The sequence below is a fragment of the Vicia villosa genome, linkage group LG3, assembly GCF_029867415.1.
Source record: "Vicia villosa cultivar HV-30 ecotype Madison, WI linkage group LG3, Vvil1.0, whole genome shotgun sequence".
Taxonomy (NCBI): Eukaryota; Viridiplantae; Streptophyta; class Magnoliopsida; order Fabales; family Fabaceae; genus Vicia; species Vicia villosa.
This window is the reverse complement of record NC_081182.1, coordinates 34,241,291-34,268,864: the sequence shown is the minus strand read 5'-3', so window position 1 is coordinate 34,268,864 and position 27,574 is coordinate 34,241,291. Positions and strand designations below refer to the sequence as shown.

General features: G+C 32.8%; 1 protein-coding gene across 7 annotated transcripts in view; it reads left to right on the top strand.

Moving 5' to 3' along the window:
- Positions 1-3,590: 3,590 nt before the first annotated feature.
- Positions 3,591-27,574, top strand: part of LOC131660941 (BEACH domain-containing protein B) — a 38,804-nt gene continuing 14,820 nt past the window's right edge. Inside the window, exons 1-27 of one of the 7 annotated variants that reach the window (XM_058930304.1) lie at positions 3,591-3,715; positions 3,797-3,935; positions 4,140-4,437; positions 6,593-6,656; positions 6,911-7,130; positions 7,498-7,674; positions 8,430-8,750; positions 9,242-9,464; positions 11,487-11,555; positions 11,884-12,342; positions 12,512-12,827; positions 13,367-13,831; positions 13,961-14,119; positions 14,222-14,371; positions 17,540-17,695; positions 18,909-18,950; positions 19,076-19,420; positions 20,415-20,588; positions 21,342-21,502; positions 21,614-21,932; positions 22,079-22,508; positions 22,609-22,945; positions 23,021-23,209; positions 25,856-26,111; positions 26,302-26,493; positions 26,573-26,791; positions 26,928-27,104. In XM_058930304.1, the coding sequence (XP_058786287.1) occupies positions 4,319-4,437; positions 6,593-6,656; positions 6,911-7,130; positions 7,498-7,674; positions 8,430-8,750; positions 9,242-9,464; positions 11,487-11,555; positions 11,884-12,342; positions 12,512-12,827; positions 13,367-13,831; positions 13,961-14,119; positions 14,222-14,371; positions 17,540-17,695; positions 18,909-18,950; positions 19,076-19,420; positions 20,415-20,588; positions 21,342-21,502; positions 21,614-21,932; positions 22,079-22,508; positions 22,609-22,945; positions 23,021-23,209; positions 25,856-26,111; positions 26,302-26,493; positions 26,573-26,791; positions 26,928-27,104 (5,739 nt within the window). In that variant the 5' untranslated portion in view covers positions 3,591-3,715; positions 3,797-3,935; positions 4,140-4,318. The other 6 variants (XM_058930306.1, XM_058930305.1, XM_058930303.1 and 3 more) reach the window with 6 other exon arrangements.

The following is a 27,574-nucleotide window of genomic DNA, read 5'->3' as shown; positions in this document are numbered from 1 at the left end:
TTTGTATGGATATTCTAATGCAATTGAGTTTATATTGTCGTTGCTCATTTCAAAAATAAATTATTCATTTCAAATTTCTAATTGCATCTAAATAGATTATATAACGTATCAAGTAATCCGACTCGCGTGGATGTACAAATATCTTACTAGTTCATCTATAGAAACCAACAAATTTCGCCTAATTCAGTAGAAGTGTCTCAGTTCGACTTAGATTTTTTAATAAAAAAAATATTTGAACCGATAATATCTCCATCGGTTTGGTTTCGTTCAATTTCTAATGTTTTTCAAAAATAGAACTGAACCAAACTATCCGGTTTGATTCAATTTAGTTTGATTTGGTTTAGTAGATTGGTTTAAATCGTTCTTTTTTAAAACATTGTATTAATTTGTGTATCATCTGCTATCATATTTTTCAATGTATTTTTTATTGCTATTTTTTAAAAATAATTAATTTCATATAATTTTTTCATCTAATTCATTCTGCTTTTCAAATAATTTACAAATTGCACTTAATTCATACAAAGCAGTAACAAATAAAATATAATAATAACAACAATAGTTTGTCACACACAAAAATTAACATGCATCCCACCTCAAATACACATCAAAATTATTTTGTAACAAGAGTAAATAGTATTTCGTTAAAGAGGAAGAAAAAAAATTTAAAAAATGAAAACTAACCAAGAGAATTTGAAGCACGGATAAGGATAGCCATAACCATCGGTTTGTAGGGCCGGTGCAGTGCGGTTAGGATCCGTTTTGAGACAAAAATTCATCCAATACAAAAATAAATTTATCGATTCAATTTAACGTGGTTTAATTTGAATTGGTTTTTGATTATCAAAATTATATTTTTAATAATATTATAAAATACTAATAAATCATAAATTTGATATGATATATAACATATAATATATTAATATTAATATTACAAAATGAAAAATGATCATAAATAAAATAATAAAAATAAGTAGATTAAACCAAATTTATAAATAGTATTAATAAAATAATTATTATCGAATAATAAATTAACATAATATATCATACTAATAAAAAAATAAATAAGTATAAAAATATAATTGATATCCACTGGCATTGTAAAATAGTTTTACAATATCATTCAATAAAAAGCCAACAATTTGCCATGTCAATAAGATTTTTTAAAAATAAAAGCGTGATGTGGAATAATACATCGTCAACATTTGTTGACAGAATGCATCACCTATTTTCTCTAAAAATATATAAATACGGTTCAATTTTAAAAAATCAATCTGAAATCCGATCAGAATTGAGAGATTTTCACAAAGTAACATCCAAACACATTAAATAAATTTTAGTTTGTTTTTGCAATGTTGAATTTTTTGGATCGAATCGCGATTTTTATTTGGATCGGTTTGAATTTAAACACCCTTATCAGTTTAACGGTTCCAAAAAATTAAAATTGAGAACCAAAACAAACCACCTTAATTTTTATCGATTTGGTTCTATTTTTGAACCGAATTATAAAATTGGTTTTTTTTTTTTACAATTTTATTTAAACTTTCAATTTAATTGTTTTTTTTCTAATATGCTTGCGCCCCTAAAATATTCCATTTTCATTTTTTATGAATTTTGAATTTTAATTTTTTTATCTAAGATATTTAAAAAAAAATTTCTTTATAAACCTCCCAACCTTCTTGGTCACCTCCGGCGAAAATCTCAAAATGCCCCTATATTTCGGAAATGAATTTCCGAAATCACTTTTTTTAAGAGATTGATTTCGGAAGTGCACTTCCGAAAGCACTTTATTTTTATGGAAAAAATGTGTTTTCGGAGATGCATTTCCGAAAACACCATTTTTTTCAATAAAAAAAATGTGAATTCGGAGATGCACTTCCGAATTCACCTCCCTGGAATATTTCGGAAGTACACTTCCGAAATATTATCTGATATAGAAAATAAAAATCAAGGTGAATCAATTGTATTAATTAAAATTATATAATTACTAAGATTAAATTAAAATTAATTGATTATATAATTGCCTAATAAAATTAATTGATTAATTTCTAATATTAGATTAAGTGTTCTTTAAAAAATTAAACTGCTGTATTCAATTATATTTATGTCTGCCAATTACTAATTCTTTTCATATTGGTACTTTAATTCTATACATAAAACTTTAAATTAGTAAAAATAATTATTCAATCCTTTTTTTTTAAATATTAATTCTTTTCATTTCGATAAAACTTTAAAATATTATTATTCTCTTAATTTAATTGTTTATTTTTTAATCTTCATTTATTTTTTTAATATATATTTTATCAATGATATGTCATTAAATAATCATTAGAACATATAAATTAATCAAAAAATTTATTTATATTTTAATATACTGAATATACAAGCACCATGAGTATTTTATATACCATTGATAAAACTATAAAATATTATTATTTTACTAATTTAATTATTTATAACTTTAATCTTTATTAATTTATTTTTTAACTATTATTAACTATTTAAAAAGTAAATAGTTGAATTATTAAACAAATTATTTATAAAATTGCAACTATTTAACTCAATTATTGAGATTATCTAAAAATTATTATGTTAATTATAAAATAGCTAAATTATAAATATAAATAGTTTAATAGTTAATTACAAAATATAATTTTAACTTTAATTAAAATTTATTATGTTAATTATAAGATATCTAAAACTAATAAAATTTATTAAAAAATACAATTAAAATTTTAATTTTAACAATTAAAATTTAACTCAAATTTATAAATAAATTAATAAATTTTAAAAATTAAATAGAAAAATGATTAAACTAATAATAATTTAAATTTGTATTGATGAAATGTCATAAAAAAATCATTTGAAATACACAAGTGCACCACGTGAAACTTTGCAAAAAAAAAAAATTAAATTAAAATAGTAGCAAATAATTTAGAGGAATCAAAATTTATAATTTTTTTAATATACTAAAAATAATAGTTGATAGATTCAAAAGAATAAAGAAATAAAGTATCAAAATGAAAAAAATTATTTTGATAGAAATAAAATGAACTGAATATACATTTTTTGGGTCATTTTAATATAATAAATTCATTCTAATTTTTTGAATCATTATTAATTCAATATAACAAATTTTCAAAGTTATTAAAATATATTTTTTTATTCTAAAATATTCTATTTATAAGATGTTTTATTTTATTGGTCCAAAATTTGAAATGGTTGTTCCCTATAATTAAAATCGATATATTTGTCGTAAGAAACATTATTGTAAATTTATTAACTAATAAATATTATAAATCTTTGAAGATCTTAATTTTAAACCACCATTTTAAAATAATTCTATACTTCAAAATTTCTGCGTTTTTTTTCGAAGTGTACTTCTAAAATTCTTAAAAAATAGGATTTCGAAAATGCATTTCCGAATTTTGAAAAAATTTGAAAAAAAAATTATTTCGGAAAGTTGGAGTATTTATGTATTTTCGCTGGGGTCAGCCCTATAGGGAGTTGAAGAAAGAAATTCTCTTTAAAAAATATCAATACTATATATATTTTTTTAATTTATTTTTGTAACTAGATCAAATTTGGTAAGTAGCTCATCTTACAGCGACCAAACGACACTCTCACCTTATCGGTGTATATTTTCGCAACCTGTTAGAGTGGAAAAGGAAAACAACACGGTGAAAAAAAAAATCGTCAGGGAAAAACCCAACCCAGGGTAAAACCGAAATTACACTAACTTTCCGAGTTTTCTTTTCAACACTTTCCTCTTTATTACGCATTTCTCCAATTCTTGCAGTAATCAAGATTTCTCCTGATTTCATCATCGATTCGCTTTTACTATCAGATTACAGTTGAATCGCAGTCTCCGATCTCAATCCACAAACCCTAACATTCAATCTTCCTTCCATTTATCGGTCCTTCCATCTTCTAATCAGGTATACTCATTCTCGATTGTTGAATTTTCTGATTGTGTTTGTTCAATCAGTACAATTGAATTCGTTAATTTTTTTGGAAATTTGCGGAAACTTTAAAATCTGTCTATGTTTGAGCTTGATTAAGCTGAGAAAATGGAATGTTGAAGTTACAGTGAGAACTGAGAAATTGATGGTGATTTTTTTCGCTTTAATTTTTGTCTTTAGGTTTGAATGGCGGTTTGCCATAGCTATCAGTGTTTGTTTAAAGCATCTGTGAATTTCAGACACTGTGCAACACTCAACTAGATTGTGTTTTTCACATTTAGAGTTTAGTCTCGGGAGAAGTGATGGCTGGAACTACCGTTTTCCAATGAAGTCTCGCAAATAGATTGTGGTGAGGAAGGATGAATATCGTTAAGGGTGTCGCCGACCTTATACGAAGAACTTCCACCGGGCAAAGTGGCGATTCCTCAGTTTTCCAAGCTCATAAGTTCTCTCCTCCTGGACCCAAGTTTCGCTTCAGGTAAGCTCAGTGTGCGGTAATACTGCAATGTTGAATTATAAATTTACGAATGTTGTTTTATTTGCATATAATGGACGCACATAACTTAATTTATTAGAGTTTTATGCCTTCTTTCACAATTGAGTAGTCGTTTAGGAAAGGGAGTTTTATCATTCATACAGTTTCCTTGAGTGTTCCGGTGCTATGGAAATAAACTGCGCTGGACAATATCCTAGGTATTCTTCAAAGTTAATACCGTAACACTATCAGGGATTGTAATTAGAAGAGTTGGGCTTGTTGGACAATCACTTGGGTATTTTGCATTGTTAATACCATATCACCAACAAGGATTGTAACAAGAAGAGTTGGGCTTGCAAGTGTCATCCCTCGAGTCCGAGAGTGAATGGTTGTTTAACATTAAGTGCAGTTTCTTTTACGGAGCTGTCTTCCTTCAGCCAATGGAGAAAACTTGCACATGGATAATTAAGGTTATTCTTTATTACTGCATTTTGAGAATACATGAAAAATCTTATGTTTTTACCAAAGAAAGTTGTTGAGTCCCCACGTTGGACATGTTACGGCGTGAAAGAGTGTTCATAAGTGGCGGTTTTTGGGCTCGCCGCAATGGTAAATATCGGCTGCTATTGCGGGTTTTTTCTCCATAATCCGCAATAACGGTGCCGCAAAGCGGCAGGTATGGCGGGTTTTGGCTCTCCGCCATCGACAACACTGGGCTACGCTCACCTTACAAGTCGGTATTGATGTATTATGGAACTGTGTTGTTGATGGCGGTCCATGGCGGAGAGCCAAAGTCCCCATACCGGACGCTTGCGGCGACATTATAGCTGATTATGGCAGAAAAACCTGCAATATCGGCTGATATTTACCATTAAGGAGAGCCCAAAAACCACCATGTATATCTGCCGTAGCGCCGCCATGTATATCCGCCATAGTGCCATGATGGCGGATATTTGATAACACTGTTGTGGAGTTGAGTTAGGTCTTACTCACATCTTAGGATGATTATTGTCGTTGATTTAATACTACTCTCATAATTTATCAAGAGGGCGTTGAGGTACTTAATTAAGCGCTTATCATGCAAGAGCTTTTCACTTTAATCCATTGAGCTATTTGTTTTTGATATGCATATTAATAACTACTTGCATTATCATTTGTTTTCACTATAAGTAGAATTTGAAGTGGATGGAAATCAATGATGGGGCGAGTGTAGGCTTCACATAACTGTTTCCATAAGTTACCTTACAAAGTTTATCAAAATTAATATTTTAAAAACCGGACTAGAGATTTAACTGGTGAAATCTCTAGGATGTGGTTTAATTGGTCGAACCACAATTGAATTGAATGACAAATAAATAAATAAATAAAAAGTATAAAAAGTAATAAATAATTAAATGCTAAAAATAAAACCGGTTGACCATGGTTCTCAAACTGATTCAATCTTGGTTCAACCAGGTTATTGCACGTCTGGGATCAAACCAACCGACGAACTGGCCGGTTGCTGATTCAACCTGCTGAACTAACCGGTTCAATTTAGTTTTTACAAGATTTGATTAGAATAAGTTGAAAATAGCTTATGGGTACATCATAAGCTATTTTTATGAACTCTCCCAAACACTTACCGACATGCTCATGTCATCAAATAAAACCAATTAAGCTCTTCCAATTTCAAACACGATACAAGAGTTATGTCATTTGATTTACTTGGGGTTGGAGAAAGCAAATGTGTATTTTTGACACACAAATAATAGCCAAATAGCATATTGATGCACAATTTTGGCATTTTACTCTGGCCAAATCATTTAAACTGAACCATAACAAACAGATCTTGTGTAAAAGGACACTAAAATTATTCCAGAGGGGGTTGCCTTGCATACAGAAATAGGCGTGTTGTACAGTACACCGAAGGGTAGTGGGAGGTTTGCAAATCTGCAGTAAATTATTTTTGTTAATGCTGTTGGTAGCTGATATCCATATAAATCACTCAACTTTGACAGAGCTTTCGATATCAAATATATTTTGTACGAGAATTTTTTTTTCCGGATTTGGGTTAGAAACTGAGAGATTCACAAAGGAAGAAACTTCAAGATTCATATGTGTTCATACCGGTAAAATACATTTAATCTGTAATGATTTCATTTGAATTGACTTCTTCCAGTGATGCTGGGGATGAGGCTATAGTAAATACTCTTTGGGAGCGATATCAGCAAGTTGATGATAAGGTACGATTGAATTTATGCTTACTAGGTTTTTACTGACCAAATATATAATGTTTCGAAGCTTGACAAATTTTCATTTAATTCAAGTCATGTAAGCTATTCAGTCTGTTGGCTCTGTTTTCTATTTATCTATCTATCTATTATCTATGTGTAAATTATTTTTTGGATTGCTGCAGTTGAGATCGTTACTAAATTCTCCTCATGACAGTGGTCATTTATTTAGTAATTTTTCTGACAAAAAGACCTTATTGTTTTAGGTGGAGAAAAAGAGGCTGCTCCATGTTTTCATCAAGCAATTTGTAGTGGTCTACAAGGACTGGGAACCTGTAAATTCAGGAATATTATTAGAGTCTGTTTCTCTTGAGAATTTTTCATCTACCGATGATGCAGTCATTGGCTGCTCAGCTGGACATCCTGTGGAAGTCATTCGGGTACTAGTTGATGAGGTCACACAGTTAAGCTCACTAGTCACTGAGTGTAAGATGCATATTACCATCCTCGTATTATATTCACCTTCCTCTTTCTTTATTAACATTCACTATTAGCAAGTCTAACTAGTTTTGTATATGCAATAAAAATTAGAGATTGGGACTGATACCATCTATAAATGAAACATATGTAGGAAACCAGGATACATGCTTGATTTTCTTTTATCTGGATTGGTTGTTTAGTTTACTTTTAATTCTCCATTTACCAAGTTAAAAAATAAATCAATACTTCATTTCTTTGATGACTAAATGTTTTAGACTTAAATGTGTAGAAATGATAATTTTTGTTGCTAGTAGTGGTACTGTTACTGCTGACGTAATTTGATGCGATTCTCATCTACTCTTGTTATTTTCAGTGAGCACCAGCACTTTGCAATTGCCAACAGAATTGTCTGGGGCTGCAGCCAAGTCGTATATTACTTCTGAAGGGTTTTTAATTTTGGATGCCTTGAAAATCATTGCCCGTTCGTTATACAATTGTAGAGTATTTGGATATTATGGGGGAATTCAAAAACTTACAGCGCTAATGAAAGGTATAATAATTTTTTTGGTTCCGGATTTTGATTACTTTTGTGCATCTTTTAGGTACAATTGTAGATTTTTTTCCTTCTGAAAATTGGTGTAGGTTTCATATTTTCCTATTTTTTTTTTCTTTTTAATCCTTTAGCATTTTTTAGGTCGTTAATGTTAAGGCTTAGACCTATGTGTTCCATTGTTAAATTTTAACATATGCTTCTTGTTTTTTATTTGTTTTCTCACCTTAATGGACGTTGTACTCCTAAGAATTTTGTTCAAATTGGCATACTTACCGAATAAACTATTCTCACCGACTTGTAAGGTGAGAAATTCCATTCTTTTTAAAAACTCATTTCAGGCTTTATCTTTATCCTATGCGGGAATTGGGTTTTCCCAAACACCCCCTCATGCTCATCGCTATTGGGCTTAGCGTGTGGATATAAGTAGTGGGTGACCCAGATGAATAGGCTCTGATACAATATTATGTTTTTGTATTTGGCCTAGCCCATTCCTCACAGGACCGGGTTGTGTATGCTCAGGGCTGCCACTATTTATAAACTCATTGCAGACTTTATCTTTATCCTATGTGAGACTTGGGGTTTTCCCAATATTTGACAAGTATCACTTCCCAAATACTATTTTCCACTCTTCTATTCATTATACGAAGCCTATATTTTGAAAATTGACTTTGGTGTTGTTTGGTTCTAATATCTTCCCTTTATAAGCCAGAAATTGCGAAGTCTATTCTAACTCTGGGTTCAATTGGTTGCAGGGGCCGTGGTCCAACTTAAAACTATAAGTGGCGCCCTTTCTGCTGATGAAAGTTTGCCTGACTTTGCTATGGAGAAAATTAATCTACTCCAACAAATTCTGATATACGTCGTGTCAATATTTTATGTTTTCATTGACTTAGGTTCAAACATAGACAAAATGGACAAGTTGTTCTGCGGTCTTGTAGGCCTTATTTCACGTGTTGATACTGCAATCAGCTCCTCAAATAGTTCAAAGCTTTTGTCTACTGAAGCAAGGTTACATTGGCGTCAGAAAGCAGTTGTTTCTGTGATGGAAGCCGGTGGTCTAAATTGGTTAGTAGGTAAGGTAGGCATCTGTTATATTTAGATATTTGAGGTTATTAGGTCTTTGTTTGTTTTTGTGATGGAAGCCGGTGGTCTAAATTGGTTAGTAGGTAAGGTAGGCATCTGTTATATTTAGATATTTGAGGTTATTAAGTCTTTGTTGGGGTTTAGGGTTTAGGAATTCCATCAAGCACATTATATTTAGATAAAGCACATTATGAGGCTTTTCAAAATAACTTATGCTTTTAGGCTAAAGTATTTCTAGATATTAACAATTTGGATAGAAGCGTGCTCCTCGATAGAACATTATGACGAAAGTTGATCCATGTAGCCGACCCCACTTAGTGGGATAAGACTCGGTTGTTGTTGTTGTTATTGTTATTGTTGTTGGATGTAGGTTTTTGTAGACCTTCTAATTCTATCACCAAAACATATTTGTGTCGTGACATGTTAGAGATAAAGACATGTTGGACTCGTTTTGTATTCACTAAACTTAAATTTGCCACAGAACTGTTGCGCCTTTGTAGAAGATTCAGCTTGAAAGATCTGTTGATGGATGATTCACTTCAGTACTTGAGCTTGAAAATCCTTTCTTTGGCATTATCTGCAAATCCCCGGGGTCAGAATCATTTTAAAAGTATTGGAGGGCTGGAAGTGCTGCTGGATGGTCTTGGATTTCCATCAAATTATGCAACAACTTACAGTAAATTTGTTTTGACTAATGAATTCAGGTATTGTTATATGTATTTCATGCCAATTATTCTCTACTAGTTTGTTAGTTTAGTAGAAGGAGATGGCGTGGTTCTCTTAAAAAATTGTATATGCATCAATCTCGAGGGATTGTTGCAACATTTAAAGTTTGAGTTTGTTAACTAGATGACTAGCTTGATGCTGATGAAGTGTCTCAGCTTATGCATCATATTCTGAGTCTGCTGTCTGTTTTATAAATACTAACACACTCATATGTTATCTCTTCTACTGGTTTTGGCTTGTATTAAATTTATTGGGAAAATTATCGTATTTTGCTACTTCTTTCACTACTTGACCACACTATTTTGGGATTATATACATTATCATATCGAACATGTATTTGATAAATTGGTTTGATTTGAAAATAGAGCTATGGTACTGACTGACTTGAGAGATTAGTTCTCAGCTTGATATTATTTATAATGAAAGCTGTATAAAAAGAATTCCTTAATTAAAAGAATAAGTCATAATTATACCAGGGGTCCTTTAAGTTATTTTATTGTATCAAGTTGGTCCCTTAAGTTTTTTTTGTAACAACTTGATCCTTTAAGTTAACAAATGTGTGCAGAGTTACCTTTTTTGTTATTTTTTTCAATCTTTGATTAAATTAATCACCCAAAATACATAAAGTTGCAACAAAATGCATATATTAGCATCCTAAATACATAAAGTAGCATCCAAAAAATATATATTCAGTTCCTAATTCAACCAAAAAAAACTTAAAGGGCCAAGTTGTTACAAAAAAAACTTAAAGGACCAACCTGTTACACTAAAATAACTTAAAGGACCCCTAGTGTAATTATGCCAAAGAATAAATGTGGACATAATTGATTCTATTAAAAACAATTATATTCAAGGAATAAAATCAGCGAGATGATCTAAGAGTTTTTTTACCCAAAGAAACCACATTTGAGTTTCTCGGATGTTATAATGGGATGACCCAAGAACACTAAAGAAACTAGGCTCTTACCAGAAGATCCAGACTTGCTATTGTCTTTTTATTTTGAAAGATCTAAATTTGTACTCCTCTTTGATGATAGTAGAAGAACCAGCACCAAAGAGAACATACATGAACAGTCTCAAACAGTACCAAAAAACGCTCAGGCAGTACCAAAATGCTTAGAAAACACTAGAGAGAGTGAGAACCACTGACTAAACTAGGTCGAAACAGGAAGAGCGGTGTCTGACAAGCTGATGGGAGCAGTGGCGACCTCATTTGAGGTCTCGAGGGGGGCCTTCACGCTCTGGTAAGACTGACGGCAAAAGAAATGCACGTGACGGCACATGCTGCTGCGGTTCATGGTGGGACCATGTGGACTGGTTGATCCGATGACAGCGAGTCTGATGGTGGGTTCATTGTTTCACCTAAGGCCATGTGTTTCGGCACTCTTGACAGGCCCAATGATTATGGGCTCTGGTACCAACTTGAAAAAGAGTCTTGGTACTGAATGACTTGGGACTTTTAGATTAGACTCAGCTTGATATTATTTATTATAAAACAAAAGCTGTACAAAGAAAATCAAGTGAATAAATTGTTAGACTTCTAATGACAGTTATGAGTGGTTACTATGCCAGTTATATTATTTAGGAGTAAATAGGGAAAGGATAGGAGATACTGGGGATGGATAGTTATTGAGTGGTTTTGGGTGGGAGAGACCAAACTCTTGAATTCTTGGAGGAAGAGACCAAACTCTCATTCTTGGAGAGAGAGACCAAGACTCTCAAATTTCTTGGATAATAATTGCTTTATATCTATCCTATCATTGTCTCTCTAAACTTTCTTTGATGTACTCGTATGTTAATTCGATATTAATAATATAAATTGTAGTTCTGGACAAATTCTGAGAAGGATTGTTCTATATTTCTGTTTTATTTTCTTTAGTTCATTCATCATAGATACCAGTTTCTATCATAAATATGCATAATAGTCTTAATAAAAACATAATTATATACAAGAATAAAATCAGTACATATCTCAATAGTTTTGCTTGTTTTTTTTCCAGGGATGATAAACCACTGCAAAAAATATTTCAGCTTCATATTCTTGCTCTGGAAGTTTTAAGGGAGGCTGTGTATCCTTCATTCTTAATAATTTTGTGAAGTTTTGATTTTGATGACTTTCACTTTTCATTTGCCATCAATTTTTGATGAGTTCTGAAATATTGCATCAACACCATTGCATACTAAAGTTTTGAAACATTTAAGTGTATATTCACACAAGCTATATTTGTTTGTCATTCATAATTATTCCTCTCTGAATTTCATTCCCATGGGGTACATGTTAACATCATCCATTTTACATTTGTTTTGCCTTTTCCTTTTTGGAAACTGGTTTGGTATTGAATCTCGTTAAAATTTAACAATACATTATCGATGTTTGAGACCTTGACAATAATACAGCTTTGGGAACATGAACAACTTGCAATTTCTTTGTGAAAATGGTAGGGTACATAAATTTGCAAATAGTTTTTGTTCGCCGGCTTTTGTTCTTCAAGATTTGAGACAAGGGGGAGATGTCGGTGAACAGCAGGCTGTCGGTGTACCTGGTGACATTCACGAAAATGAAAATGATATGAAATCTGATCCAGTGACAGCTTCTGCTGGCCTTCCACTTGATGCTTCTTTTTCTCATTTTTGGAATGATTATGTCTTTACACTGAGCAGAAGTCTCTGTTCCTTTCTTATAATTCCTGGAGTTTCTAAATCTCTTAATATCCAACTATCTTCTGGTCGACTTGCATTGCCTGTCTCCTCATCATATTGCGAATTGTCAATCAAATGGGTCATGAGGGTTCTTTTTACAATATTCCCCTGCATCAAAGCTTGCTCAAATCAGAATGATTTGCCAACCTATTTAAGGTGAATTTTATCACTGGTTTGCAGTGTCTTTACGTGTGCTTTTTGCTGAAAAATCTTAATTAACTATCAATTACAATTGTTGCAAATTACTCCGTCACTATGGTTATGAAATAGAAACAGCATATACTGAACTGATTTTTGTTGCTGGTTTTCTTCCCATTTTTTTCAGGGTTTTTGTCACTGTTTTACAGAACAAAGTTCTCAATGCATTTAGAACTCTTCTTTCTACTTCTCCCTTGTCGCTTGAAATTTTTCGTGAAGAAGGAATATGGGATCTCATCTTTTCAGAAAATTTCTTTTACTTTGAACCAGCTTCCGAAGAAACTGCTGGAGAAATATTTGCATACAATAAGAAGTCCGAATTATTGTCTGCTTCAAGTAGCACTATTGATACACCAGAAGTCAATGGGGTTAATAGTCTACAGTTGGAAATAATCTCATTTTTGGAATTTGCTGCAACTTCTAATGGAAATACACACAACATGGTGGGTCCTTACCCTAGGATGTATATTTTCCTAAAATTTCTTTTATTTTATGAAGTTGAGGTTTAAACACATATTTCATATATGTTGAAAGAGAGATAAAAGATAGGCATATGGTGAAATCTATGTGTGAAGCTATGGATGGAGCGGGGGGCAGTAATTTATAGAAAAATGTTTTTACGTATGTAGAATTTTGTTCATAATAGATAATAAGTTATAAAATCATTTTACAAAACAGAAGTGCTATAACTTGGCAAAAGATTTTTGTATGCCACACATGTTGGATATTTGTTTTAAATTAAGTGCTACCTGTTTTCTTTTTTGATAGGCTACCTGTCTTGTTAATTTGCTTTATGTATTATTATTTTGCTAAAGTAACATTACTGTGTGCATGTCTTTTGCATGTATGTGTCAATCATTTATATCTTGTGTCAATTCCTTATCTTTATTTTCTTTCTGTATATTAATATTTGCGGTGCATGCATTTTTCAATTGAATCAATTTGTCGTGAGTGTCCTAATTTTACCTTATTTTGATTTCAGACTGAATTGTCTGCTCTGCTGGATGCGCTTGATCATTCTGCTTGTAATTCTGAAATTGCTGGTCTTCTTGTGAGGAGTTTGGTTCATATTTTGCAGCTCTCCCCAGAGAAAACTATTGCTTCCTGTAAAACCTTGAATGCAGTTTCTCGGGTTTTACAAGTTGCTTGTGTTCAAGCACTAGAGTGTAAAAGATCTGGAAGTATGAACCCCTCCAGTGTAAATAGTGGTTTGGAAATTTCAGAATCGGTGCCTGATAAAAAAAAATGCAATTCACCTGAGACAGTGCAAAATTGGTTTGGTTGCATGAAAATGTGCATGGAGTTCTTTACCAAGTTTTCTGCATCATCTGAAGATACAAAGAGTTTTATATTGCAGAGTCTTGCAAGCATTGATTGCTTGTTTGATTTATTTTGGATAGAAGGTTTGAGAGATGATGTGCTTGGGCATATACTTGATCTCATGAAGGTGAAAATTTAGTTTTACTTGATTTTGGCTGTTGTGCTATAGCATAACTTTGGAATTCATATTCTAGGTTATATTTATCTTGTGAGTATTATATATTATGTTGCTACATTTAACATCGTTATTTTTCAGATTATGCCATTCTCGGAGGAAGATAAAAAAGCAAAGCTACAGTTATGCTCTAAGTATTTGGAAATGTTTACACAAATAAAAGAACGGGAGAAATTTTCCGTTGATTTGTCTATTGATATGTTGGCTGGAATGAGAGATATGCTTCTGGCTAATCAAGCAGTATGCATCCTATGTTGATTTATTTCTCAATTTTGTTAGTTTAAATGAATATGCAATTTGCAATTTTACTGAACGATTCTCTTTGATGTTTTAATGTTTCAGTACTATCAGGCACTGTTTCGTGATGGGGAATGCTTTTTGCATGTGGTATCATTACTTAACAGCGATCTAGACAAGGAAAATGGGGAGAGATTAGTTTTAAATGTACTCCAAACACTTACTCGTCTGCTTGCAAATAATGATACCTCAAAGGTGCTTTCTTCATTGCTCTTATATTTCTCCTTTTTTCTTCCCTTGCGTGGTAATAGTTCTACGCACCACATTACTGTTTCTTGTTTCTTTCCTTATTTTCCGTTTTGTTTTGACTAAGTGCATATGTTAATAGATTGTACTGTTGTTATCTCTAGTCAGAAAATTCTTTTTGAAGTTGTCCTTTGGCCGTGTTTTACTGTTGTGCTGGTAAAGACAGATGTCATTACATTACACCTTTATCATTATGAGCTTAAATTTAATTTAATTTAGAAGAATGGGTGACAGAATAGAACTTCTGGTTACTTGGTCAAGAATCTGTCATACCACCATAAGAACTAATTCCCTTGAAAGGCTTATGCAAACAAATGGCTTTGTTACACTTCGAATTGAATAAGGATGATTCTTTGTTCTTGTTTGTGCTTCACTCTTCTTTGCTCTTTTGATAAAGTGATCTTTAGTGAGATTAAAAAAAAAATCAAAGAGGAATAAAAGTGTGATGAACTTGATGTCAAAAAACTTTTCTTTGGTGGAAATGGCTATGGAGCCCTCTTTACTTTCTATGAACAAGTTCATTGAGATTTGAGATCAAATTTGGTCAGCCCCGTAATGGGTAGAATAGGATGCCAACTTCTTTTCATCTCAAGAAGTTGTGCATCAAAAGCAGACATCAAAGGAAGTTAGTAATTTGGTTAGCCCCCCGTAATGGGTAGAATAGGATGCCAACTTCCTGACGAAAAAGGTAGTGTTTTACTTTTAGCCAATTTGCAAACAAAACATGAAATAGAAGCAATACAAACATGTTTATTTTCCAACAAACCAATTTTAAATAAATGAGAGAAAACAACATAATTTGGATGGTCCAATTTTCTATGCCAATTCTCATACGAGTTCAAAACATTATTACAAGTAAAAGATAAATGACTAGAACTAAACTGGTGCAGAAACAATCTTCCCACTTTAGGCCCTTTTGCGACCACCTTCCCCGACACCCGCTCCTGCACAAGACAACCAACTCGAGAAAAATTAACATTACAATTGTTATCCACCAATTGACCACCCGACAATAAGTTGGAAGCAAGAGATGATATGATCCAATTGTTTGCAATAGTTGCAAACATTCTTACTGCAGCTGCGAGCAACATGTCCAAAGTGTTTGCATGAAAAGCATTGGACTTGTCGCATATCACGACCCTTTCCTCTACCCTGAGCAGCATATGCAATTGCCACAGGTTCAGAACTGACAACATTATGAGACATGGTTCCTTGAGTAAGCAGACATTGTTCCTCTCTGAGAAGTTCATCAACAGAAATATCCAAAGAAGAAACGGGATTCCTATTTAGCAAAGCACCTCTGACAACCTTAAATTCTGGACGAAATTTCATGAGAAATTGATCTCGCCCTCTTGTCTTGTGAACTTCTTGTACAGTTGCGAGAGAGGTCTTGGGAACATTAGCATGTATAATAGCAGTGTGTTCTGTCCAGAGATCTTAAAAACTAGAATAATATTCTTGAATAGACAAATCACCTTGTTTGTAGTTGGCTATGTCTAGCTCCAACTGAAAATGTTTTGCCGAATTGTCCTGGTTGTAAATGCGCTTCAAATAATTCCACATTTCTTGAGCAGTTTAAAAAGAGCGCAAATTATTGATCATCCGAGGATCAATACTGTTGAGAATCCAAGTGATGATTTGAGCATCTTTAGTTTCCCATGCATCTAAAGCAGTTTTCTCCGTCGGTGTCTTAGAAACATCATCTAGATGACTCCATAATCTCTTTCCTTTAACATACATCTTGAACTGAAATTCCCATGAAAAATAATTCTCGCCGGTAAAACGGACACAAAAATATTTTTTTTCATTTTCCATGGCCATGTTATAGTAACATTTTTACTCTAAAGAATATAATAATTCATAATTCACCGTGCCACAAATCTTTTGTTTTTTTTTTAAATAAAAAAAACAGCAACAATTGAATAAATATTCAACTAGTAACCAAACCACAAACAGTAGTGCAGTGAAACAACCACTAACAATTGTGAAACCATAAACCACGAACAATCACCGAGAACAGCAATCACAAAACAGAGTCGCCGAAGATACCAAGATAGGGTCGCTGAGAATAGAGAAACTGGTTCGTCGAGAATACTGAAACAGAATCGTAAATCACAATCTGCTAGTGAGTTCCGAACAACTAACGATCACCGAAACAAATTCGATTGCAAGCAAACAAACATGAATCAATTGCGATAAACACCGAATCAAGATCACGGAGCAGCAACAATGATGAAATCACGAGACGGCAACCAAAAGCTTTCGATTGAGAAAAAAACGATTTCGAGACAAATGCGAACAAGGAACTCGATTTCGAGAGCGACCCAGTGGGGTGTCGCTGTTCAGCCAAAAAAGGATTCACAGGTTTGATCGAACCCTTATGATACCATGTCAAGAAAATTGACCTGATGCCTTTCTCATTGTTATTTCTTATATATATATATAGAGAGAGAGAGAGATTACATGGCTATACATGTAATTACACTAAATAATTACATTTAATGAGAACAAATCAATTTCTTATTTGTTTCCCTTATTCTAGGAACAAAACTAATTCTTATTCACACCTCCAATTGCCCTTTGGTCCAAGAACTAGTGCCTTAGTGTATGCTTTTTAGGAATTCATCGTCCTAGTTATTGTTACTGAACCTCCCCTTACACAGGGGTCTCATATTTTCGTGATTGCCCTTTGGTTCAAGAACTAGTGCCTTAGTGTATGCTTTTTAGGAATTCATCGTCCTAGTTATTGTTACTGAACCTCCCTTTACACAGGGGTCTCATATTTTCGTGCTTTAAACTAGACAGGCTCCCTTATAGTCAGTTTTGTTTTGCAGCGGTGGGATGGTTTTTTTTTGCAGTAAACCTTATCCTATACAGTAAAAGGTACTAGTTGAACATTATAAACAGTTGCATAGTAAGCATGCAAATGGCAAATCTGAGGTTTGACTGTTTGCCTACTGGCAGCATTTTTTGTCTTCAATTTTTTTCAGACTGTAGTCTGTTTTGCATTTTAACACAGTGTTTGATATTTATATAATTATGGAGATCTTGTACTTGCTTGTTTGTATCAATGTCCTTCATTTCAAACGTTCACTTACTGTTCATTATCTCTGCCAGGCCGCATTTAGAGCTCTAGCTGGGAAGGGGTATCAGACTCTGCAAAGCCTGCTGTTGGATTTTTGCCAGTGGCATTCAAGTGAAAGCCTTTTAGATGCTTTGCTTGATATGCTTGTTGATGGTAAATTTGATATCAAGACCAGTCCTATAATTAAGGTGATTTACTAACTAGTACATTTTTTTATCCACTTGCACTATTTCATATTCCATTGCAAGAAACTGAAGAAAGTTGCATTTGTTGCATCCATATTCTATATCTTATTTCAGTAATGATATTTTGATACAACTCCGGCGACATCATACAGTGACACTATATGTTACTGGTCACGGAATGTCATGTGATTAATGCATGTGATTAATGCATGCCCATACTTGGTTAATTCAGTTTATTAAAGCGGTTGATGAGTTATCCTTTTTTTATTGTTGACAATTTTTAATAATTTTGACAACCTCTAAAGTTATATGTTGAATGACATGCAAATACTTGATTAATTCAGTTCATTATGTGGTTAGCGAGTTATCACTTTTTTGTCATAATTAATTTCTATTTCTGTACCAATTTATAAGCAAAAGTCTAATATTTCACATTTTTAAGAAAGTCAAAAGTTTTATGTCCTTTTTGGAATATGTTTTATAGGAAGATGTAAAAACAATTTTGATTGGTTGTTGTTTATGGATAAAATGAGAGAGAAACCAAATTAAATGCAATTTACATTTAATTTTACCTTAGAAAAGCTGAATTTTTTAGAATAAAATGGTTAAATGAAATAATGTTGATGTTTTTTGCTTATAATTTGTAACAATAAAAATAAGTGTTTTTTCCTTATAATTTGGTACAGTGTAGTCGTTATTAAAGATCATGAATGACACATTGTTAATTTGGTTGATATTAGTGGTTAATACAGCGTTGAAAGTGGTTAACTTGGATCTAATTAGTGATTAATAATAACCCCATGATGAGTTGAATTAACCAAATATTTGTATGTCATTAACTATACATTTTAGTGGTTGCGAAAAAAGAAATTAATTATACAAAAAAATTGATAACCCATCAACCACATAATAAATTGAGTTAACCAAATATTTGTATTTCTTTAACCATGTACATTTTGGTGAGTTGTGAAAACAGAAATTATGTGACAAAATTGTTGATTCATCAACCACATGATAAGCTGAATAAACCATATATTATACGTCATTGACAGCCCAGCATAGAGTGAATAGTACTATAAAGTGTTGGGATTACAGTGTAACTGATTGTATGTATAAAATTTGTTTTTGTATCATATTTAGTTATGTTAAGTTTTCATTTAATAAATCTTAGTCTAACATTTTCTTATTTTTTCTGCTTTTCTGTTTTTGATTTCAGAATGAAGATGTGATAATATTATATCTGATTGTGTTGCAAAAGGTTGGCAATTAATTTCCTTTTTCATTAATATTTTTTCTTTTTATATGGTAATTAGTAGTTTCCAAACCTTGTTTTGATAAAGTAATAACATCTGTTTTTTTGCTTGTTATTTTGTGATTGGGCAGAGCAGTGAATCATTGCAGCATCGTGGGCTGGATGTGTTTCAGCATTTACTTAGAGATTCAATTTCTAATAGAGCTTCCTGTGTCAGAGCAGGGATGCTGGATTTTCTTCTGAATTGGTTTTGCCAAGAAGATAATGACAGTGTGATATTTCAGATTGCGCAGTTAATTCAAGCCATTGGTGGGCATAGTATATCAGGGAAGGACATCCGTAAAATATTTGCTTTACTCCGTAGTGAGAAAGTTGGAATGAGGAGGCAATACTGCTCTGTTCTGTTAACAAGTCTCTTGTCAATGCTACATGAGAAGGGGCCAACTGCCTTTTTTGATCTCGACGGGGTTGATTCTGTAAGTCTTGAAGCCATTATAAATTCATCTATAACTCCCGATTTTTCTATGTACCGTTTTGAAGTATTTTGTATCTGTTAAGAGTCCCACATCGGACAATATATGACCTGAACATGTGCTTATAAATGGGGACAATTCTCACCTTACAAGCCGGTTTTGTAGGGATGAGTTAGGCCCAATCACATTTCTTAGCATGGTATCTAGAGTCTCGTTTAAGATCCGGTGGGCCACCTATTATGGTTTCCGCTATCGGGCCACCCACCATTTATTTTCACGTTCCAGTTGTCTAGTCCTGGGTGTGATGGCGTGTGTTAAGAGTCCCACATCGGACAATATATGGCCTGAACATGTGCTTATAAGTGAGGGCAATCCTCATTGTAGGCTCGAGTTAGGCCAAATCACATTTCTTAACAGTATCTACAGTACTTTTTCTTCTATCCATTCCTGGGCATATAAAATTGTGTATCTTATGGGTGCGTTTCATTTGCAAAAAAAACAAGGAACTGTACAAGACAACAAAATTTGTTCTGTGTTTGATTTGTGAAGTAACTATGGGACTGGACAACAAAAAAGTGAATGAGGGACTGAACAAAAAACTCAAGTTTTATCCCTCACCAGACATGGTACAAAAGGTTTCCCATATATACACTATAAAAAGAAAGAAAAAAAATCCTTACACATAACTTATATAATCCTTACACAAAAGGTTTCCCATATATACACTACTTATCTTTGCATTTTGACTTAATTATGAATCTGCATTTAGTCATGCATTTAAAAAAATACTAAAAGGTTCTTAATTTCCTTTTTAAGTTCACTCTTGAATATAGGAAACATTGTTTCTGTTGATTGTTAGTGGTTGTTGTATGTTATTTGTAAAGTTACATTTTTTTTCCTTTTCCTGCTTGTAGAACTTATGTTCCCAAATAATATACAGCCACATCATTCTTACTTGTAAGTGATTTATTATCTCATTCCTTTCTAATCCCTGTAGGGTATTATTCTTAAAACGCCTCTGCAGTGGCCGCTCAATAAGGGCTTTTCTTTTTCCTGTTGGCTCAGGATTGAGAACTTCCCTAGAAATGGAACAATGGGTCTTTTCTGTTTTCTTACAGAAAATGGAAGGGGGTCATTGGCTGTGATCTCAAAGGAGAAGCTCATTTATGAGGTTGGAATTAAATCTTCTGAAAATTTTGTTCATGTTGATTGTAATTTTAATAATAATCTATTCTTTACTATTTGATATATTTTCTAAGACAATTTTTCTTTTTTTCTCATAATCTTGAGGGGCTCCAATTATGGGCCTGTTTGTTTCAGCTTTAAAAAAATGAATTTTTCCTTTGTATTTTTGAAGAGAGATTTTACCAAACCGTTTTTCAAATTATTAAAAGTTTTTTTATATTCGTTTTTTCAAAATTGAAACATTACTTTTGACATCCTATAGCATAAATAAGCATTATTGAAGAACAACATATAGTCAAAATCACAATTGTTTCAAAAAGTGGTATTTCAAAAATGATTTTTATGAAAATTTATTTGAAATAGCTTCAAAATTAAGTGATTTTTTGAAATTTTGATATTAAAAAAAAGCTTCAATAAAGAGATGAAATACCTAAAATGACATTTTAAGAATAACTATTCAAATTAATTTTTCATTTGAAATTTTTATGAAAAGTTTTTTTGTAAATTTTTTTTACACAAAATTATGTAACGCTACAAAAATCATTTTTGAAATTTTTATGAAAAGATTCTTTGTGAAATAATTTACAGCATTCAGATTATTCAAGTGTAATTTGTTCAATTATGTCCCCCTTTGTTGATAATTTCTTTTGTTGCTTTATGCATTACCTTTATATTTTTTCTGCCTGTTGTTGTTGACTTGATTTAGCCTTTGATGTTTGTTTTTGCTTGTCTATTATAGTCAATCAACCTGAAGAGACAGCGATCAGACCTGCACGTTAATTTAGTCAGGAGGAGATGGCATTTTCTTTGCATAACTCATAGCATTGGAAGAGCATTTTCTGCAGGTAGCTTGTTGAGATGTTACTTGGATGGTGATCTTGTCTCATCTGAAAGATGCAGGTTCAAGCCACAATAATATTTTTTATTTATTTAAGGGAGTTTATTTTGTAATCAGTTGCTAAATTGCTTCTTGTGGCATTCTGACTAGATTTACATGCTTTATTTTTTCAGGTATGCAAAAATCAGTGAACCATTAACTAGTTGCATGATTGGTGCTAAATTTAAGATGCCTCACTATGAAGACAGCACACTCACTTTTGAATCCATCCGTGATTCATGCCCATTTTTTGGCCAAATTGGTCCTGTATATTTATTCAATGATGCCATTTCATCTGAACAAGTACAGAGTATCTACTCTCTAGGGCCAAGTTACATGTACTCATTTCATGACAATGAAGCTCTACCACTTTCTGGTGATAAAATACCTAGTGGGGTTCTTGATGCCAAAGATGGTCTTGCATCAAGAATTATCTTTGGACTCAATGCTCAGGTCCTGTACCTTTTTCTTTTCCCTTTATATATGCCTACTCATGCATGTCCAATTATTATTTGTTCCTTTTTCATAGAGGAGTTACTTTTGAGCCATATTTCATCTATATCTGAACTCAAGCATGTTTGTTAATTTTTTTCCATCAGGCAAGTGTTGGTAGAATGTTATTTAATGTTTCACCGATAATGAGTCACGCATTAGATAAGAATTCTTTTGAAGCTTCTGTAATTGGTGGGACTCAATTATGCTCAAGACGCATGCTGCAGCAAATAATATATTGTGTTGGTGGCGTATCTGTGCTTTTCCCTCTAATCACACAGTGTTGCAATTTTGAAAATGAAGTTGGTGAATTTGAAAAGACTCCTTTAACGCGGTCAACGAGGGAATGCGTGATGGGTCAAGTTATTGAGCTTATTGCCTCTCTTTTAGATGAGAATGTAGCAAATCAACAGCAGATGCACATTGTGTCTGGATTTTCAGTCTTGGGATTTTTGTTACAATCGGTTCCTCCACAACAGCTTAATCTAGAAACCCTTTCTGCTTTGAAGCATCTTTTTAATGTCGTCTCTAATTCTGGTATACAATTTGTTCCCGTTCCTTGTACATACAATTTTTATCTGTTGATATTTCCTTTGCCACTATTTAATCTTTATATTTTCATTGCAATGCTCCCCAGGGCTGGCAGAGTTGCTTGTGGAAGAGGCTATATCTAGCATTTTTCTTAATCCTCTTATCTGGGTCTATACTGTTTACAAAGTACAACGTGAACTGTACATGTTTCTGATCCAGCAATTTGACAATGATCCTAGATTACTTAAAAGTTTATGCCGACTTCCACGAGTTCTTGATATAATTCATCAATTCTATTGTGATAATGTAAATTCTCGATTATTTGTTGGAAATAACCTTCTCCAACATCCTGCAAGCAAAAAAGTTATCGGGGAAAGGCCTAGTAAAGAAGAAATGCACAAGATCCGTCTTCTTTTGTTGAGTCTTGGTGAAATGAGTCTCAGGTAAGATTTATTTTGCTCAATTTGAACTGTTTACAACCAAATTCTCTGTCCAACCAAATCTTTTGGGATATACAGGCAGAATATTGCTGCTGGAGACATAAAAGCTCTCATAGCATTTTTTGAGACAAGCCAGGATATGTCCTGTATTGAAGATGTCTTACACATGATTATTCGCGCTGTTTCTCAGAAATCTCTACTTGCTTCTTTCCTTGAACAAGTTAATATCATCAATGGTTGTCAGGTTTTTGTTAACCTTCTCCAGAGGTATGTTACGCCTTATGCATTTTATCAACGAAGGAATAATGAATTATAATTTATAAATCACTTTGAACTTTTTGATGTTCGCACACTTATGTGCAACTCTATTGAGTTGAGTTCTCTTTTTCCTCTTCAACAACAGTATATGTTGCTTTAGTCCACCACTTTCATGGTTCTTTCAATAAAGCATGTATATTCATAAAATTTTGGCTTGGGATAATGATGCAGGGCAATCCACAAGTACTCCTCTTGGTATTTCCCTTATAAATCTAAGGCACTCCTATAGGACATGGTGCTTTTCCAACTTAAATATTAAACCCTATATGAATTAAAACTTAATTGATGGTGAAGGTTCTTTTATAGACCTTATAAAGCCAAACAGCCTAATAAGCTCTTCCTATTCCAATATTGCCAAATAATAAAGTTACTGAATAACCAACAACTATCAATAAATAATCCCGTACAATTTTTTTATCAAAGGCTAGAAGTTGCAAAATAAAATAATCCATTGTATATAATTTCTGTCATGCAAGAAAGATCCAGTGGAGCTTGACCTGATGGTGTGGTTAGGTAGAATGAGGTCCAGCAATGTGCGTTTTATTGTTGGTAATATATTGAGGGAAAGAGAATTTCAGAGAAATTGTATCTCTTGAAAATGGAGATTAAAATTAACTAAACGAAATTATTTCAGCTAACAACTTTATATAGCCGACTTTGACCTACAGATGACTTTAACCTACACCAAATGTAACCGACATGAGTAGTTGGTTACAACTGTATATTCTTTGAAGCTAGGCTACACTTACTTTGTTTAGAGCTAATCCATCCATTATAAAAAATATTAGTCAATGGATTGGAGTCAATCCATCAATTTAAAGATGGATGGATCCAATTCATCCATTTAAAATTATGAATGGATTCAATCCATCCAACAAATTTTAAAAGTCCGTTACATTGTTTTATTATCATTTAAAATAGAAATAATATTTCATATGTTGTACACACAGAAAGAAAGAAAGAAATAAATAATGTCTCTTACATGAGCATTTTCTTATATTCCTAAAAGCACTTTTATTTTTCAGAAATAAATACTGATACATAAGATTTTAAATATTGTTACTGGTTAAGCATAGTATAAATATTATCAAATTTATAAGTAATAATATTCTTGTATATTCTGTTATGAGGTCACTGGACCTATATATATACATGAGCATGCAGGCTATTTTAGGAAATATGGACAGCTAGTTCTAAAGAAACAAATCCTTGTGATTATGGGATTGATCCTAAATAAATAAACCTAGTACTCCCTCCGTTCCTTTTTAAGTGTCGTTTTAGAAGAATTTTTTTGTTCCTATTTAAGTGTCGTTTTATAATTTAATGTTATAATTTATCATTTATACCCTTATTTTCTCAATAACTCCACCTCAAATTTTTCAATTAGTTATTGGAAAAAGAGAGTGAATGATTGAATTTATTTGGAAAGAGAAAAATAAATAAGGATATAATAGGAAAATTAACTCTAATAATCCACTATCTTGGTTGAAGAGTTTTTTGCTAAAACGACACTTAAAAAGGAACGGAGGGAGTAATTAGTAAGATACAGCTGTTACAAAATTACTACAAATATAAACCTTCCTAAAATACACAAAGACAATCAATGTTTTGACACTCCCCCCTCAAGCTGGTGAATAGGTGTTTTCCATTCCCAGCTTGGATATAATTCTTTCAAAGTTAATGCAGTTCAGCCCCTTGGTGAGTATGTCTGCAAGTTGATTTTGAGTGGATACATATGGTGTGCAAATCATGCCACTGTCAAGTTTTTCCTTGATAAAGTGTCAGTCAACCTCGGTATGTTTAGTTCTATCATGCTGCACCAGGTTGTGGGCTATACTAATTGCAGATTTGTTGTCACAATATAACCTCATAGGTTCATCCCATCTTATCTTCAAGTCTTCCAATATAATAATCTTCAACCATTAGTGGAAGTAGCAGTTGAATTTGATTATTTGACTATGTGAATGAATATTCAATAAACTAACAATCCTAATGTTATAGAGAGATTTTCTCGACATAATATAACTTAAACCTCTAGATATCTTAACAGTTAATTGGTAACCAGTGCATTAAGTTGAGACAATTGAATTCCCAAAAGATCAAATGGAGAACAACCCTAATAATCAGAATATTTTGTCAGGTGTTGAGTATAAAAAGTATACTCAATAAGAGATTACTTACACATGCTTTCACATCTGTCTAGTCCAGTTTTTGAAAGAATTTTATGCAAGCTAGAAATGGAAAATACCGATTCTCCACTATTGATGGGGAGTGTTGGAAATTGAATCACATTGTGGTTTCATCTTTCAAGTAGGCTGGATTCTTTGTAGATCAAGTAGAATAGGTCCGTTGTATCTTTGGAAAGTGGTAGCTTAATTACTCTTTCATAAATTGCACTCAACACTTGTTATCTTTGTAACCTGTGTATAAATTAAAGGGTTCTAATAGATGTGTAACTTTAACCAGTAATCACTCAAATACATTCAGAAAATTAATTTTCTTTTAATTTTCACAAATTCAACTAATATGTGGGTTGGAGGTTATATAAACAATTCTATGAAGCTAGTTCTTATGCCTTCTTTTGTTTTGTAATAGGGAGTATGAGTCTATCCGATTGCTGAGCTTACAGTTCCTTGGGAGGCTTTTGGTTGGCCTACCGTCGGAAAAGAAGGGGTCAAGATTCTTCAATATCCCAACGGGAAGATCCAAATCTATTTCAGAAGAACATAGGAAAATCAGAATGCAACCAGTTTTCTTAGCTATATCTGATAGACTTTTCAGCTTTCCGCAGACAGAAAATCTTTGTGCTACTTTATTTGATGTTCTTCTTGGTGGTGCTAGCCCCAAACAGGTAAGGTGTCTTATGGATAATGGACCTCTCTCCGTTAGATCTTTATTTTTTACGCTAGTTCAATATTCCTTCTTATGAAAGTTTTTGAACAGCATTGATGTGCTTGACAAGGCTAAGTGAATTAGTTATTATGCTGCTTATTTGATGGTCATATGCTGACAATCACTAAAGTAAATTGTGTGGTTTACAGGTTTTACAAAGACACAGCCACCTTGAGAGGGCAAGAAGCAAGGGCAGTAGCTCTCATTTTTTACTTCCTCAGATGTTGCCTCTAATTTTTAGATATTTGTCTGGCTGTGAGGATACATCTGCAAGAATAAAAATAATCAGAGATATACTTGACCTTCTTGATTCAAATGCTTCAAATATCGAAGCTTTTATGGTTGGTGATTACGAGTTCTTTTTTAGCTAACAGTTGATAACTTGGTGATTTATTTTTTAATTAACTAGATTGTTAATAGGAATATGGGTGGAATGCCTGGCTAGCATCGTTTCTAAAGCTTGGCGTGTTAAAGGACAAAAATGTCAAGTTGCATAATCATGGTAACAATAAAATGGATGAGCTGCTTGTGATGAGAAATTTGTTTTCTCTAGTTCTGTGTCACTATCTGAATTCTGTAAAAGGTGGCTGGCAGCAGTTGGAAGAAACAGTCAATTTTCTTGTTATGCACTCTGAGGAGGTATGATTGGAATCAAGCAACTGGTTGTCATTTTATTCTTTAATGACACAATTATGTTTTTGAAATATTCTAGTTTCATTAGTATAGTCTTGTTTCTTTACTCAAGTGACGATTTTGTTTGAAACTCTCCTTGTAGGATGGAAATTCATATCGGTACTTTCTCCGTGATATATATGAAGACGTGATTCAAAATTTGGTGGATTTGTCAGCTGCAGACAATATTTTCATTTCACAACCCTGTCGAGACAATACACTGTACCTTTTGAAATTGATTGATGAGATGCTGATCTCCGAAATTGATAAAGAACTCCCGGTACTGGGCTAACCTACAATTTTAGTTCATGAATTATTCAATTTTTGTTCTCATTTAAAGTAAATTAGATGTGCGGAGGATGAGATATACTTACTAAAAAAACATCAAAAAACTTTTTGAAAGGTGGGTATCACGGCAACAGAATACTATTGAAACATTCTTGGTCTCAGCATTGTATAGACGCCATCATGACAACTGTGTCTCATAGTTAGGTGGCTCAAGACAACTTCAACTTGATTTATCAGCACTCTACTAAACCATATAACACATGCGCGCCACTGCAGCATCAAAACTGCCCTACTAACCCCTTTGGTCCAACACCAAAAACAAGTCTTAAAATTGAGCTTAGGTCCTATAACTCAAACCTACAAAGTTGGTTTGTTTGGTGAGAAATGAACAGACTCAATGTATGGTATAAGAACAATAGGATAGAAGACTGATTATATTACTGTGAATACTGAGGATTAACC